Source organism: Fragaria vesca, linkage group LG3, assembly GCF_000184155.1.
Source record: "Fragaria vesca subsp. vesca linkage group LG3, FraVesHawaii_1.0, whole genome shotgun sequence".
In the NCBI taxonomy this organism is placed as follows: Eukaryota; Viridiplantae; Streptophyta; class Magnoliopsida; order Rosales; family Rosaceae; genus Fragaria; species Fragaria vesca.
The window spans coordinates 20,034,675-20,050,591 of record NC_020493.1 but is presented as its reverse complement, the minus strand read 5'-3'; the positions used below and the strand labels follow the sequence as shown (position 1 = coordinate 20,050,591).

General features: G+C 40.3%; 1 protein-coding gene across 1 annotated transcript; it reads left to right on the top strand.

The window, feature by feature from the left end:
• The first annotated feature begins 6,769 nt into the window (after positions 1 to 6,769).
• On the top strand, positions 6,770 to 13,584 carry LOC101310677. The gene is made up of 6 exons (XM_004294651.1): positions 6,770 to 7,193; positions 9,809 to 9,885; positions 9,970 to 10,012; positions 10,121 to 10,178; positions 10,304 to 10,373; positions 12,285 to 13,584. The coding sequence occupies exons 1-6, from the start codon at positions 6,974 to 6,976 to the stop codon at positions 12,696 to 12,698; spliced, it is 882 nt and encodes a 293-aa protein (XP_004294699.1). The 5' UTR covers positions 6,770 to 6,973; the 3' UTR covers positions 12,699 to 13,584.
• Positions 13,585 to 15,917: the final 2,333 nt, after the last annotated feature.

Sequence of the window (15,917 nt, the reverse complement as noted above, 5' to 3'; positions counted from 1 at the left end):
TCGCGATCGGAGGTCCACCATGATCGATCGTGAAGTTCTGAGTGAGATTGCTGCACAGACCTCCGATCGATCTCTCCGGCCTTCTTCTTCATTCCAACACCGTCGGGGGAGGTCTGGGATCACGCCGGGGAGAAGAAACGGCGTCGTCGGCCCTGGAACGGTGGAGAAAAGGTAGAAATCCGTACCGGAAAACTGTGCGGACGTCCGCAGCAAAGACGGCCTGCTTTTATATATATATATATATCAAACTGAGGCCAATTAATAATTACGGCAAACAGTTTTATACTTTTTCTGGGCTGCAACAAACATTGTCTCATCATGCAAGAATACCACATCGCGAACCGTCTCCCTAACCTGAGAAGAAATTAAGCAATGTGCTAATCAGTCCATATTCCACCCAAATGTTGAAGTACAAATAAAACCATCCAATTATCCTTTACATAATTAAAAAATAGAAAACAGGTTTGCTACTAATGACCCAACTGCACATTCGAAAAGCATTGATTACTGTCATGTTCACCCATGTAAAACCAAAACGACCCCTATCACATTTGGACAGTGGAAAGCTACAATCACACTGAACTATGAATTTAACTGTAAACAATATTGACTCAAGATTTGCATAAACAAAGTCTTACACAGAAACCTTAGAAAGCAAGAGGTTTGCATAACGAAAGTCTAATTCAACATAAACTTTAGAAAACAAAAGGTGGAAAACCAAATTTTACGCAGCTTTTACTTGCATTATGCCTTCCCAACTTCCTTACCCAGAAAACTGATGGACAATATAAACTTATAAAGTAAATGGTTCCAAGTTTTGAAAAACATTTATTCATTAGTTCTGTTTCTATACATGTCATCATTAGTATAATTAAACTTCGCATATAAAGTATAGATCATGTGAACAGGGTTGCAGAAGCACAGAAAAAACCAGAATTGATATCTAATAAACCCAATTCTCAGTAGCTATTAGTAGAAGCAAAGCTAAAAGTATTTACAATCACCCCACAATGCATTTAATTCCAAACTAATTAACCAAACTATAAACACCCCAAAACCACAATCAATCATCAACTCCTCCCAATAACTCAAATTCTTTTATCAGGCTCCATAATAATTCATGATGGTCGGTGGTGGGGGGTTGGGGAAGAGGGAGAGGGAGAGGGACCCTGTGGCGGAGATGGTGTCGGCGATTAAGGTGTTGGGAGATGGGTTTGTGAAGACGAAGCAGACGAAGATTGAGATGAGAGAGCAAAGCTTGGTCTCTTGGTCTTTGAGCGAAGCTGGTGTCGGCAATTAAGGTGTTGGGAGATGGGTTTGTGAGGACGGAGCAGACAAAGATTGAGATGAGAGAGCAAAGCTTGGTCTCTTGGTCTTTGCATGAGCGAAGCTGGTCTCTTGGTGATTTGGGATTTTTTTTTTGTTCTTAGAGGAAATTGTGTTTGGTTTTGAGAAGAGGATATTGTTTTTGGGTCTAAAACTCCTCTTTTGGGCTTCAGGCGCCAAAGTGAAAGAAAAAAAAAACCGCCTGATCTGAAAATGAAAAAAAGAAAAGACCGCCAGATTGCATGACAGCCCATTACGACGTCTACAAACGCCATAGTCCTGAAAATATTTTACGGCGTTTTCAAATGCCATGAATGAAACTTACGACGGCGATATACAAACGTCAAAAATTTTAATGGCGCCATTGATACTTGGAAGTTTAACGGCATTTACGAAATGCCATAAAAAGAACACACATCTACAGCGTCAAGTTATCAATGACGTTTTTTTTTCCAAAAATGTCATTAAAGATACTTTCAATGACATTTGACTATAAAACGCCATCTTTGAAATGTCATCAATGACCATATTTGTAGTAGTGTGGTACTCTCCGAGGACGTAGGCAAAAATATTAACCGAACCTCGTTAAATACTATGTTCCTCTTGGCTTGTTTAATTCTTCTTTTCATCTAATTACTAGCACCTGTGTGGCGGGGGATCAATTTCCCAACAGTGGTATCAGAGCATCGGCTCTTCGGTTGTGGATTGTTTGTCATGGTAAGTTCTAGTGTACGCATCTCACATTTCAAGGTGGAGCAGTTTGATGGAAAAGGAAATTTCACTCTATGGCAAAAGAGGGTGAAGGACATCCTAGTTCAACAGGGTCTTGCAAAACCGTTGAAGGGAGAGGATGCGAAGCCGAAGAATATATCAGATGAAGATTGAGAGTTGGAGGCCAGATGTGTTAGCACTATTAGGCTTTATATTGCCGACAATATTATTAATAATATTAATGATATAGATTCAGCACTGAAGCTTTGAGAAAAAATTGGAGAAGCTTTATCTTGGGAAAGGTTTGCAGACGAAGTTGAATCTAAAGCGAGATCTCTACATGCTAAAGATGGGAGAAGGTGCAAGCACATGAACGTGTTCAGTGGATTGGTTGATCAACTAGCAAAAGTTGATGTAAAGATTGAGGAAAAAGATCAAGCCCTTCTGCTTCTTACCTCGCTTCCCGATTCGTATGAGAATATCATCACTAGAATCTTGTATGGTAAGGACACATTGAACATGGAGGAGGTGGAATCGACTCACTTGCCTCACGAGAAGCGGAGGAAAGCCGATGATTCCTAAGTTTCCGTCTTTGTTGCTCATGATCAGAATCGAAGGGGAAGGACGACTGCCAAAGGATCTAGTGGACATAGATGGTCTAAATCCAAGGGCAGGGAAAAGGGCAAGCAATGGTACAAGTGCAAGGAGTGGGGACACATAAGACCAAATTGTTCGTTGTTGAAAGAGAAGGATGATAAGGGCTCATATTGCTCTATGATTAGTGTAGCATAGGCTTCTGATGATTTTGGAGAAGTTCTCACAATCTCCAAAGGTAAATACACTTGTTCTCAACGTGATTGGATATTGGATATTGGTTCTTCTAATCATCTGTGCTCTAGGAGAGAATATTTTGATAAGTTTCAAGAAGTCCAAGGATTTGTGACTTGGGGTGATGGCACAAGACGTCGTGTCATGGGTGTTGGAACAGTGAAGATCAAGATGTCGGATGGTGCAGTTCACACTTTAGGTGATGTTGTATATGTCCCAAAGTTTCGGAAGAATTTAATTTGGTTAAGCCAGTTAGACTCCAAAGGCTGCAGAGTTTTGTCAACAGGGGAGTTGTGAAAGTATCACGTGGTTGCATGGTCCTGATGAAAGGAGAAAAGTGTGGAAGTATGTTCCATCTAATAGGAAAAACTCAGACCTCAAAGATTGTTGGGAAACATTGTGCACAAGAATCCAGGTACCTGAAGCGGGTCTCGTTTGCGAGCATAGCAGAGACGGCAGGCACAAGTTTCCAAGATTCAAACGATGGTGAAAAGGTAAATCCTGCTAGGGAAGAGGTGAAGTCGGGGTCCCTCTTCGGAGTCAACAAGTGATCGTTGTCTCGGTGAAGTTACACATGGTATTGGTTGATTTAATCAGGGCGAGTATGGACCATATGTAGTTAACTATGATTGATTATATGTATCTGGCGCAAATATAAGGCCAATGGAATGCTTGTGGGTATAACAAGTTGTGTCTCGAATCGAGATGACTTCAAGGGTTGAAGTGGTGATGCAGAGCTCTCCACCAATGTCGAGAGGGGGAGATTGTTGGGCTTGGTGCCTATCCATGGTGGAGATATTATGCATGGCCTAAGTTATACATATAATTGATGCATAGTTAAGTGCATGCACTAAGAATTAATTTATTAGTTAAATTCATGAGTTACCTCTTAATCTTCCCAGAGAGTTACAAAGAAGATGAATGGTTGGTTCATGAATGGACATTGATGGAGTAAGTCTAGAGACTTTTATCAATTGCTATAAAAAGGTGAAGCTTGTGAGAAAGCAAGCAAGGAGAGTAAGAGAACAACTCTAGGGGTTTTCATGTATAGAAGATAGGGTGAGTTGTGTTCAACATTGCGAATAACTCTTGGGCTAGAGTAATCTTCTAGATTGAGAGAGGGAGTACAAGGGGTATTCTTCTGGATACAAGGGCTTGAGTTAGGTATAAACTTGAGCGTTGTAATCTTGTACTTATGTAATTCTCTTATTAGTGAAGGTGGTACATACTCTCCGAGGACGTAGGCAAAGATATTAGCCGAACCTCGTTAAATATTGTGTTCTTCTTGGCTTGTTTATTTTTTATTTCCATCTAATTACTAGCACCTGTGTGGCGGGGGATCAATTTCCCAACAACATTCTCAGCTCTCTCCTTCTAGCCTGATCGTGGATGTCAATTGAGGAGCGAACGACTTTCTGTTGTCCAATCCTGAAATTTTGGTGGTGTCTCAAATAGTGGTTGCAGCCTTGTAGGGTTTCCCAATGGTGGATCAGAGGTGGTGGGGTTGTTGCTAGAGCGAGGCCGAGCTCCAAGGTTAGGTAGCGTTCGGGGCTGGGTGGCGTCTCCTTGGTTTAGCGGCAACTGGCTACGACGCGAGATGAAGGAGGCGACGGCTGGCTGTTGCGAGGTGCCCTAAGCAAATTTGGGGTAGGGTCTTAGGCCTATGGCTATTGAGCTGGCCTGCAAGTGGGTTGGTTAGGCTTTGGGCGGAGCTTGGGCCTCCATGGCTAGGTTGGGCATTTGACTTTTTATTTTCTTTTTAGTACGTTTTTTTTAAGTGGGGGTGTTTTAATGCTTGTAAATGTGGCGTTCGTTTCATATGTGCTATTGAAAGTCACAGATGTCAACCAATCTACGTTGGAAGTGCTTCATTGCTATAAAAGGTGATGTTGTTTTGGTAATAGTTTTTTGTCAGCCTAACAAGGGTAGCTATTATGTACGATTTCTGCTGAGCAATAAAATGATGGTCTTGTTTCTTCCAAAAAATAAAATAAATAAATACCATAATAATTAAACATAGAAAAAGAAGTGACGATCTTGTTAAATTTATGTCCCATTGCTAATATTCATCCCAGGCTTCATAAGACTTACTTGGACGATGTAGTGGTCCACTTGAGTTGTCTTGTGCTTCAGCTGAGTATAGCGTTCTTCATTTATTGGCAATCTAGTGATGGCATGAAGATCCAACATGGTCATACCCATCAGCCCGAATTTGAAACTGAATGTGCTGTTGGATGTGTCCAAAAGCATAAGGCGGACATGATTGGAGCATGGTTTCCCCCTCCATGGTTACGTGCAAAACACAAGTCGATGGTGTCCGCAATCCCAGCTCGTTGCCATCTTTCCAGATCCTTTGCCCTATGAGCTTTGTACCATTGATACTCGTCTGAACTTGGCTTGGGACACAATCCTATTCGCCCTGCTTTGTCATTAACTTACCAGTTCATCTGCCTCGTGAAAGGCCAAGATTGGGATCCGTGTTCATGGTGGTACGTAGTTTTCCAGTTGTTTATGAAGAATTGTGTTTACCCAAGGACCCAATGCTACTGTGTTGTCCTTGTTGATAACCATGTATGAGCCATCGGCTCTGATGTAAGGGCGTAAGGTAATCATATGCATTTTGAAATTGGTGGCAGCATTTTCGGAAGGAGTTTTTGGGCTTGACGATTTTTGTGCCATTGTTGGGAGATTGGTTTAGGATTGAACAGTTGAAGTGTTCTGAGTTTATAGGAACTAAAGAGGTTTTTGTGGAAAGATATGTCTTCTAAGGGAAGTGGTTGAAGCGAGGGAAACGAGGCAGTGTTTCAATTATTAAGTTATACCCTTTTAGGGTTTTAAGTGCCTTTAAGTTCGAATTATCGAAGGATTAGCCCTTTTTGATTACGTTGGTAAACCATAACTATATCTCAAGGCCTGGGGAGCAATGTTTGGGCCTGTATTAATATTTCTAACACCCAATATTTTGAGCCCAATGGACCGATACATGCGGTCAAATATTTGTAAATATATTTCTTTCCCACTAGGTAAAGTGATGGTGGGATATTCAGGATTGCTTAAGGATCTAATTCATAATTCGACTAGGAGATGTCTTCCTAGTTGAGGTAGAGGTTCGATATGCCTTGATCCGCAAGGAATTATGAACCATAATCCTCTATATAAAGGGGTCGAGGCGATTGAGCGAGAGACATCCAATCAAACTCTTTGCAACCTTGCAAATATCAAGCCTCTCCGAAGCACCCACCTACAAAAAGACTCTCCAGTGTCTTTTGCAAACCAAAGTCTGATCCATTGGCAAACAGGCCATCCCTGATTCATAAAGCCTGATCCATAAGCAAACCTCCGCCAAACCATTGTTAGAGATTTCCTCTCTAGCCAATCCCGGTCCTGATATATATTAGCTCTGCTTGATCTTATCGGCTTAAATAGGATCCGTTTGTTCACATGAGTAGAGAAAAATCCTAAGAATTTTCTTAGGTCTGAAGAAAGAACCCTGCAGCAGGTTTGATCGCGCCTGCTCTCAATTGCTTGGAGAAGAAGTCAAGAAGTGCAAACAGGAGAAGAAGATCAAGTTGTACCTAACTCAGAGGCACTGACACGCCATAAAAGCCGGTTGTTCGAAGAAATCCAAATTCACGTCAAACAAAAATCGAGCTTTACATGTATTTCAAATCTGAAACCATTTTATCTCCCTTGGATCAGGTTAAGGATTAGACCATTAGAATTCTTCAGAATACTATAGCAGTGGTGGTAGGCGTTTTGCTGCCATGATTATGGATTTCTTATGGTGACAGGTTGTGCGCGTGAAAAAGAGAGTTACAGTGCGCGCGTTGTGGTGGCGTTGCCAATTGGGCGTTAGGTGACGGGGCAGAAGGTTATTGTTAGAGAAATGTGGCCTCTGGCCTGCTGTTTGACTCCATTTGAAACGAACGGCCCGTTTACCACTTTGCAGGCCTCCAAAAACAATCCACCAATCAAACCAATCCAACGAAGTACTAGATTCTCAGTCTCTCTTGTTTGTTTAATCTCAATTCTTCGAGGTACGGCTCTCAATCTCTCTCTCTCAATTTCTTCTTCCGATTTCAATTTCTTCTTGTTGTTGAATTCAGACATGTATCACGCAAAGAAATTCTCGACGGCGAGCTTAGTCCCGCATAAACCTCAGAGTTCTGAACAGCTTGTTGCAAGTGATTCATCAGTGAAAAACCCAACCCCCTCTGCTTCTAATTCTGCTTCTGCTTCTGCCGGTAATGGAAAACAACGACTGCGCTGGACCTCCGATCTCCATGACCGCTTCGTCGATGCCATCACACAACTCGGTGGACCAGATAGTGGGTATTTTCTTTCAGTAATGCATTTCTCATTTATTTCTTCCAATTCACTATAAGGATTTTAGAAAACTTTATTGCCGGCTATCTAGATCTTACCCCAGTTACTTATGTTGTCTTGCACTGTAATTACTGGAAAACAAACATCTAGGTTATATATTAGGTTAGGAAGCCACAGTCAGTTTATTTTTCAACTTAGATTAGCACTGCTTGATTAGTTGGACTCAATCAGCAGCTTCTAGTATTCTTCTTTTGATGGGTGGTTCATACTTGCTCTGTCTTTCACTTTATACTTCTGTTTTTTTTTTAGGTTTTTATTTTTATTTTTTTTTGTTTTCGTCCTAGTGTCTCCAGCTTTTGAAATGAGGGTTCACTTGTAGATTTTAAATTGAACGGTCAGCTTCATACTTCTTGTTTGGTACCGAATTTTGCTGCAATATGAACCCGAATCTTGAGGTTTTTTATTTTTTATCTAACCAGGTGTTAAGCCAGTTGGTTTTGCATTTGCCAATGAACCATTTTGATCAAATTGGGATCAGATATCTCCCAAATCATTTGGTTCAGTACTTCTCAGTTTGTGTCTCATATATGTCTATCTGGAAGATTTTCTCAGGCCACCTTCACATGGTTACCTGTTATCTTGAAACCTCTTTTTTTAGATGGTTTCAAAAATAGAGTGTAAATATCATTATCTCACGTTTCAATTATTCAATGTGATCACTGATAGTGAGGCAATGAGCAAAGATGTGTCTTTCGACCATTACATTGCAAAGATGGGTCTTTCATGACCTCTTAAGTTTATGGCCATAGATTTCAGAAACTGTTGTGTGAACTTGGAGACTTGGGGGCTAAAAGAAAGTTTTCTTTATTTTTTTAATTTTTTTATTATATTTATGGGAATACAGATCCATTGTGAGTTGCTTAGGAGACATGGTGCATAAAGTTTCAACTGACTGCAATTCTGTCATTTTTAGTTCCTAGTCACTCTTCAGGATAGTGTGAATTGTGACTTTCAGGTTTGAAACCATAATGCAAGACATACGGGGAAGCCTACCGGCTGCTGCACAAGGTTACTGTGTAGAATCTAATGTTTTTACATAGCAGATTCTGGTTGTTTTGGAAGAATATAACTTTTTGTAAACAAGGATATAGTCTACTAGCCGCTCTAGCCTCTAGGATAGGACTGCTAGCAGCAGACCACGAGGGTTTCTAGGGATCCACACAGAGACCTTAGGCATTGTACCTAGGGTTACGTTGCATCACTCAAACCTGTAGAGAAGCAAAAGCTTTCAGTTTATCAACTCAAATCTGAACCACAAAATATTACATGGCTTCTATATATAGAGGCCAAGATAATTTTAGAACAGTAAATCCTAGTAAACTCCAGATAGTTATAACCTAGCTATTTTGCATTGAGATCAAGTCCATTACCTTTTCGAATTATGAAAGATCCCAGCAGGCCCATCACCGTTTACAGAATCCCAAATCAGGTCTTTGGCTTTGAATCCTTCTTACGAGGCCTTGGATGATGTTTTCTGTTTTGCACTCGTTTTCTTCATCAAATAGGACCTCCTTTTGGCTTCAGACAGGAATGAAATCTTTTAAACTTTACATGTTCACTGATTGGTTAAGTTGAAGCTGAACTATAGTTAACCTGTGAGTTAGATTTGTCTATAAGACTAAATAAATGTCAGCTTGTGGATATCACATTTCGGGGAATATGTTTTACACTTTTTGCATATTGCACAATAGTAGTGTATATCTTTGATAATCTTTGTATTTCTCATGTTATTAGTTTTTATGTGTTGTACTTTTTTGTAGTGGACGACATGTTCATATGGTTCTCTCTGTCAGTAACATATTATTATTTTTTCTATATTTAAACCATACAGCTATTGCAGTATCATTCTCTAAATCATAAGCATCTTTCTTTGCGTTCCTCAACAAATATTGTAGCATCCAGATGCCAATATTGGAGATCTGAATAGAACCACAATTTGTTTCTCTCTTAAAAAGAAACCAATATCGATAGAACCACAACTCAAACTGAATTTCACTCTGCTATCATTTTCCTAAATGTAGGAAAAGCCAAAAATTGCGGCAACTGATCTTGAAAATAAAATTTACGACTCAGGGTGTCATTACAAATATGATAGTGATAGATAACCTAATTGTATTGACAGCCTCGGGTAACTATTTTAAACATATTGCTAGTGTTATGTACATGAAAATCCATAATGTACATACCTCATGCAGTACAGTTGCACCCGTCAAATACGTAAGCATTTAAACATATAACATGAAGTAGGAGAAAGTAATATAAAGATGAATAATAATAAATCCTACCAAGTACTATGCTGGTGTTCAGCAATAATCCTAGAAGAGGTACTCGATTTTATTTGTTTAATTTTTTATTTTTTTGTGTAAGTTGATAAAATGTTATGCAAACTGTAGCTAAAGTTGGTATTTATTTCCAAGTCCTTCATTGGTGTTCACGGTATTGCTCAATATTTGTGCAGAACTGGTCCTGCCACACTAGTGTTTGTCAATAATATCCGCAACCAACCTAATGTTTTCAACTTTTCATTATGTTAATTTCATCTCCAATTTTATCTTAGGGGCCACACCTAAAGGTGTCTTGAGAGTGATGGGTGTTCCTGGACTAACTATTTATCATGTGAAGAGCCATTTACAGGTGCGGCCACCCTACTATGGCATATTATTTACAATCTTTTCAGTTTGGAATTAATCTAAGTCTTCTCATTGTTCTTTTGCTTAGAAGTATCGTCTTGCAAAGTACCTGCCAGAGTCTCCAGCTGATGGTAAAATAGTTTCCCTCTATCTCTTTATCTTATTTCAGTCATTCAGGGCCTTTTTTTCCCCCTTTATGGAAATATGAACATAAATTTGGAAAAGTGTTCGACTTCTAGGTTCTAAAGATGAGAAGAAAGGTTCTGGAGACAGCCTCTCTTGCTCAGATTCTTCTCCGTGAGTACACTTCCTTCAGCTAATATGTTTACATCACCAAATCATTCCTATCTCTTTACATGCATAATCCTATGTCTCATGCATTCTGATGCTATATTTAATATCCTACAAAATCAATTTTTCAGTGGAGTGCAAATTAATGAGGCATTGAGGATGCAGATGGAAGTTCAGAAGCGACTTCATGAACAACTTGAGGTAAGTTCAGTCAACCAACAAAATATAGTTACTGTCTTACAGATTTGATAGCATGACTCAAAATCTGCACAAAATAAGACGGGTTAAAGATGCACAATTAAAAAATGACTCATTTGATCCCACTCAAAACCAGGTTTTCTGACGGGTGGCATATATTTAGGGGTAGGCATCTTTCTGGTCAACCACCCAATCCGTCCAACCCACACACTTTTGACTGGGTTGGGTTGATTTGTGACCAAAAAAAAGTTGGTGTATCAAGCTTTATATGCTTTCTACATCTAATGATGAAATGAATTTATTAGTGTTCTGTTTCTAATTCTCTATAATGTGCAAGTTAAGGTATAAGCAGTTCAAATCGTATATATTAGATTACCTATTTGTAGAGTATTAGTAATCAAGGGCATTAAAAATTTAACCTTAAGCACTGTTTGCTATATTAATACTGATTATGTAACATCTGTATATCAGATCCTATCCAAAGCGGAGCCCCGCTTTGAAAGTGCGGGGTTCCTTATGTGGCTCATTTTTTCGGTCATATTTCCACATCCCCACCGTTCATTGTCTAGAACCTAGTGTGTACATCATTTCTGAAAAGTTGCATCCCTTGTGGAGATCATTTGGGTACCAAATTAGATTAAATGAATGAACGGAACAAAATCTTTCTAAACAGAACCGTTTGAGTAAATCACGATTACAAAAAATGATCTTCAAATTGGATGAAACTTAGAAATGATCCACACAAGACATTGAACAGGAAGAATGTGGAAATCTGAGCCAAATAAGGAACCCAGCACTTTAATTTCAAAGCGGGGCTCTGCTCTGGATAAGATCTGACATACAGATCTTCCATGTATGAGTATTAATTAAGCAATACTGATATAATGCCACATAATTGAATCCCTTCACATGAGATGAACAATCCCAGTTATTTCAGTCTCTTAACAACAAATTCATCCTATTCGAAAATATCAATAACAATCTGAGCTTGGTAATTGAGTTGGAATAGCACTATTGGTGTTAAATTATCTTAGCTATGGGGCATTTTATTTTCTTGTTTTGTTATGTACCACCTTTCTTTTTAGTGTTAACCTATGAAAGCGTAAGACGCGAGGTAGAATCATAGTTCCACAGCAAAGAGAACCAATAGGTTGCTTAGATGTGTATTACCTAACGCTTCCTCTAGTGCAACCCTTTGTATTGCTTAACCCTGGCAACGACTCCATCTGTAAATGGCTATTTCATTGCAATTTAACCCTTTTATGGGATACACTTTAAAAACAACAAAGAAAACATGGTCAGAGAGCGTTCATGTTCAGGGTAGTGGCTACAGTAGAAGTTAGCCCTGCTGGGTGCTGCCATGGTACCATCTCTAGCTTAGAAAGCAAAAATAAAAGGATACGGTCGGTCTTGGTGTATCCTGGGAATGTTTGTGAGTTGGTTTAATGGTCGTTTAGAAGAGAAATTTTTGTAAAGGATGGGTGGGTCAGCAGCATGTAGGTGGTACAAGTGTCACACAGTGCTTTATTGCTATTATGCATGTTAACGCGATTGTTATCACTTGTGAAATTGTCCCTAAATCTGTCGACTGCTTATGATAATTGTAAATGACTGTTCTTGCAAGCACATTACCACTTTGTTAGAGTGCTCGTTCATGTAGTGTGAGAATCTGGAACTGTTTCCTGGACGTCCATTAAGGATCAGATTCAAGCTCATAACAAATCATCAAAGCTTGTAATAAATTTGTACTTGTGTTGCTTTCATTTTTTTTTCTTTTTCTTTTTGTTCCCATTCAGTTCTGATATTACTACAAGTGTTGGGCTCTGTGAGAAGTTTTCTATTTTTGGTTATTGGCTGGTATACCTTATGGCTATCGGATAAACTTTTTTAATAAGGTTGTGTATACATGTTCAGGTTCAAAGACAACTACAAATGAGAATAGAGGCTCAGGGAAAGTACTTGCAGAAGATCATTGAGGAGCAGCAGAAATTGGGTGGCGTTCTCAAAGGATCTGATGCATTACCATCAGCAGAGGATAAGCAAAAGTCATCCCAGTTGGAGACACACGGTGATGCTTCTACCAAGTTGCCATCTCCCCGAAAGAAACACCGGATGGATGATGGGTTGTTGAGTGATTGTACCACATCCCATCTGCCTCCAAACACTGACCAAAAGGATGAATTTACTGGTCAGTGGGATCAAGACGTGTACCCTAGTGTTGGTGGATTTGGTTTCAACTTGCGAACAGAGTTGAAAGAGGCAGAAGGTGGTGTTGCTAAACAGAAAGGGCCTCTGGAGTTACGTCCGTTGTGTGACTCTGAACAATAGAAATTCCAGTTGTTAGTGCTTGATGAAGCTTGTGCCAGGAACCATAAACCAAGCTATGTATACCACGTATAAAACTGCAATCCAGTTGTAATTAGACAATGTATGCACTATTTCTATTCTCCCACTTTCAGAGCTAGTAGCAGCATGTATTCTCCAACTCTTGGATCCTATGAGACGGATTCTGCATGCGCTGTTTACGTCTAAATGCTGTGTTTGGACCTGAAGTCTCTTAAATCATGGACTTCTAACATCTTCTCATTGATTATGTGTTTGCCGAAACAATTAGAATTCACTATAACCGAAGTGCTCAATTTGAACACAAGATATGAGCCAAGCAACATGCGGATGGGATCATGCCAGACTAAGTACAACGGATGAAGTTCTTTTGAATTATTTGAGAATTCAATCATCGACGCAAGTGGACACACAATTTTGAATGAAAGGAAACGCATCACACGCTTACCTAAAAAAATAAGAGAAAATGCCCACTAGCTTTAAATTTGGAAAATTTTTTCCCACTAACAAAATAAGATTTTAAAATTCTTATTAACAAATTTTTTAACTTTCAGTGTTTTTTTCTAACTAAATTACTTATGCCTCTTATCTCTCATCTCTTTCTCCTATCCACTCTCTTTCAAATCTTCTATCTTTCTCTCTCCATATACCACAACGCTCAATGACAACGCCAAAGACAGACGTCGGTGAAGCCGACGATCCCTCAAAGCCGATGTCAACAGTTTAATGACACCAGCGCCTCAAATTGATGTCGCGCTCCAGATCTCTCTCAGCACGGTTGCCGACCACGAAGGCGAAGTCGAGGTCGGAGCAGATGACAACGTCACCGTGGAAAAGATGAGCCTTAGAGTGGTAGGACGTCGCCGACGTCACTGCCTGCACTGCCAAGACCGCTGTCCATTATCACCACAAGATGGAGAATTTTTGTAAGCTAACCTCACCGAGATCCAAAGAGCCTAGCCATGCCTTTTTTCCAGATTCACTTCCTTTTAGGCTTCAAGCAGATGGAAGTCATGGAGAAATTATGGACGCCATGATCACAAAATTAGAGATTAACTTTTGGTATGTTTAGGTTTTTACTACTTATGTCAATACCATTGTGTTTCAGATTGTGGGCTGAAACTTTCTCTTGGTGTGCATAATTAATCTTAGAAATTCTTTGTTTGAATAATCAGAACCACATATGAAATATATTTTTGGAAAAATGTCCATTTAGTACTAATTTAAACCCTTCATTTCCCATTCCAATAACAATCTTTTTTATTAGCACATTTCAATATAAGGTAACCTTTTTTATGCCCAAATGCACAAATTTTTATGTCCAAATGCACAAATCTTTACTAAAGTCTTAACAAACCATATTATTTTAAGACTATTTTACCCTCACCCCTTAAACACGCATAGAGAGAAAATGAAAGAGAGAATACTTTGCCAGAATCTCACCGGAGTCTGGTCACCGGCCGCGGGACTCCGATCACCGGAATTTCTCCTGTAACTAGTTACTGACCCCCAATAACCAGTTACTGACCGGTTAATGACCTCTAATAACCAGTTACTGACCCCTAGTAACCAGTTACTGACACCTAGTAACCAGTTATTGACCCCTAATAATCGTGTTACTAACCTCTAATAATCAGTTACTGACCCCCAATAATCAACTTATTTCAGCTTAATAATACCAGAAAAGAAGAAATATCAGAACATAATCAGTTACTGACCCCTAATAATTAGTTACTGCTAGTCAATAATCATTTTAAACATACATTTTTAAGTTCGAAAGGACTCAGAAAACAAAGCAACTGGACCAATAAACATCGTCAACATTCCTATTCACCCTTCCTCTTTTCTCAAATTCTCATCTCATAAAAATAGAGATAAAAACTAGTCAAAGCCATTCACCTGCCCAAGTTTTAAGGGATTTCATAACAAGAGTTCACGCCATTCCCACACCCACACCAGTACTATTGTACTCTCTCGTCTCCTCACTCTGCAAAATCAAACTTTTCTCTCACAGACCCAAAAATGGTGCTCGACGTTTCAATCGAGGAGATCGATCAGCCGGAAGTCATCCGCGCCCCGCCAACATCCCCAACCTCTTCACCGTCCATGTGGACGCCAAGCGCATCCTGATCGTCCTCACCGACCACGACGGCGTCGCCTCCAAGTGGCTCACCGAGCTCCTCCGCTCCGAATCCACCAACACCAAGCCTCCTCTCCCCGGCACCGCCTCCACCTTCCCTCCCGACTCCATCTTCGTCGGCCTTGTCACCGAGGAGCACCTCCCCTTTTACGGCCCTCGCCCCTACGACTCCACCAACCACTGCCTCGACCTCCTCACCCTCCGTGTCGGCTCTCATTGTTTCAAAGACGATGACGACGGCGCAGACGAATTGAGGTCAATCCGAGGATGAGCCTCATCATCCATCCCAGTCATCTCAACTTCCACATCCGAATGGACACCGAGTCATTCTTCCCCGCCATCGTGACTCGGTTGGTGACTCGGTAAACTCACCGGCGACTCAGGAGCTGAAAATGCCGCTGCGGTTTAGCAATCTAGGTCGAAACTCTAGAGATCTGAAATGGAGGAGAAGAGCGTGAGAGAGAAGGGAAGAAGAAGAAGAAGCGAGAGAGAGAGTACAGAGGGGTGTGAGGCTGACGAAATAAAGGAGAGAGAATACAGAGAGGAGGTGTGAGGCCGTTGAATGAGTGAGAGGGTAAAAGAGACTTTTTAATAAGATTAATTGGAATGGGCTTAGTGAAGAAAAATTCATTCAAGTGGGCATTGATCTAGCTGTTTTTGTGCAAATGGGCATATTTTCCCTATATTTTTTTTTTATCAAATCAATGATATGTATTGGTATCTTATTTCCAGTTGTTAAGCCATTGGTTTATTGTCCCTAATAGACCCCCTACTGCCCCAGTAGACCTTTCTACTACCTCCAGTAGACCCTCATACTACTCTCAATAGACCCTCTACTACCTCCAATAGATCCTCATATTGTCCTCAATAGACCCCACCTACTGCCCCCGATAGACCACATATTGCCTCCAATAGGCCCCCCTACTGCCCCAATAGACCCCTAGACAGACCTCATGCATATTGCCTCCAAAAGACCCCCTATTACCCCTAATATACTCCCCGACAGACCTCCTACTGCCCCCAATAGATCCCCTAGCTTTCGTCGGAGTCCCCGGTGTCCGGTC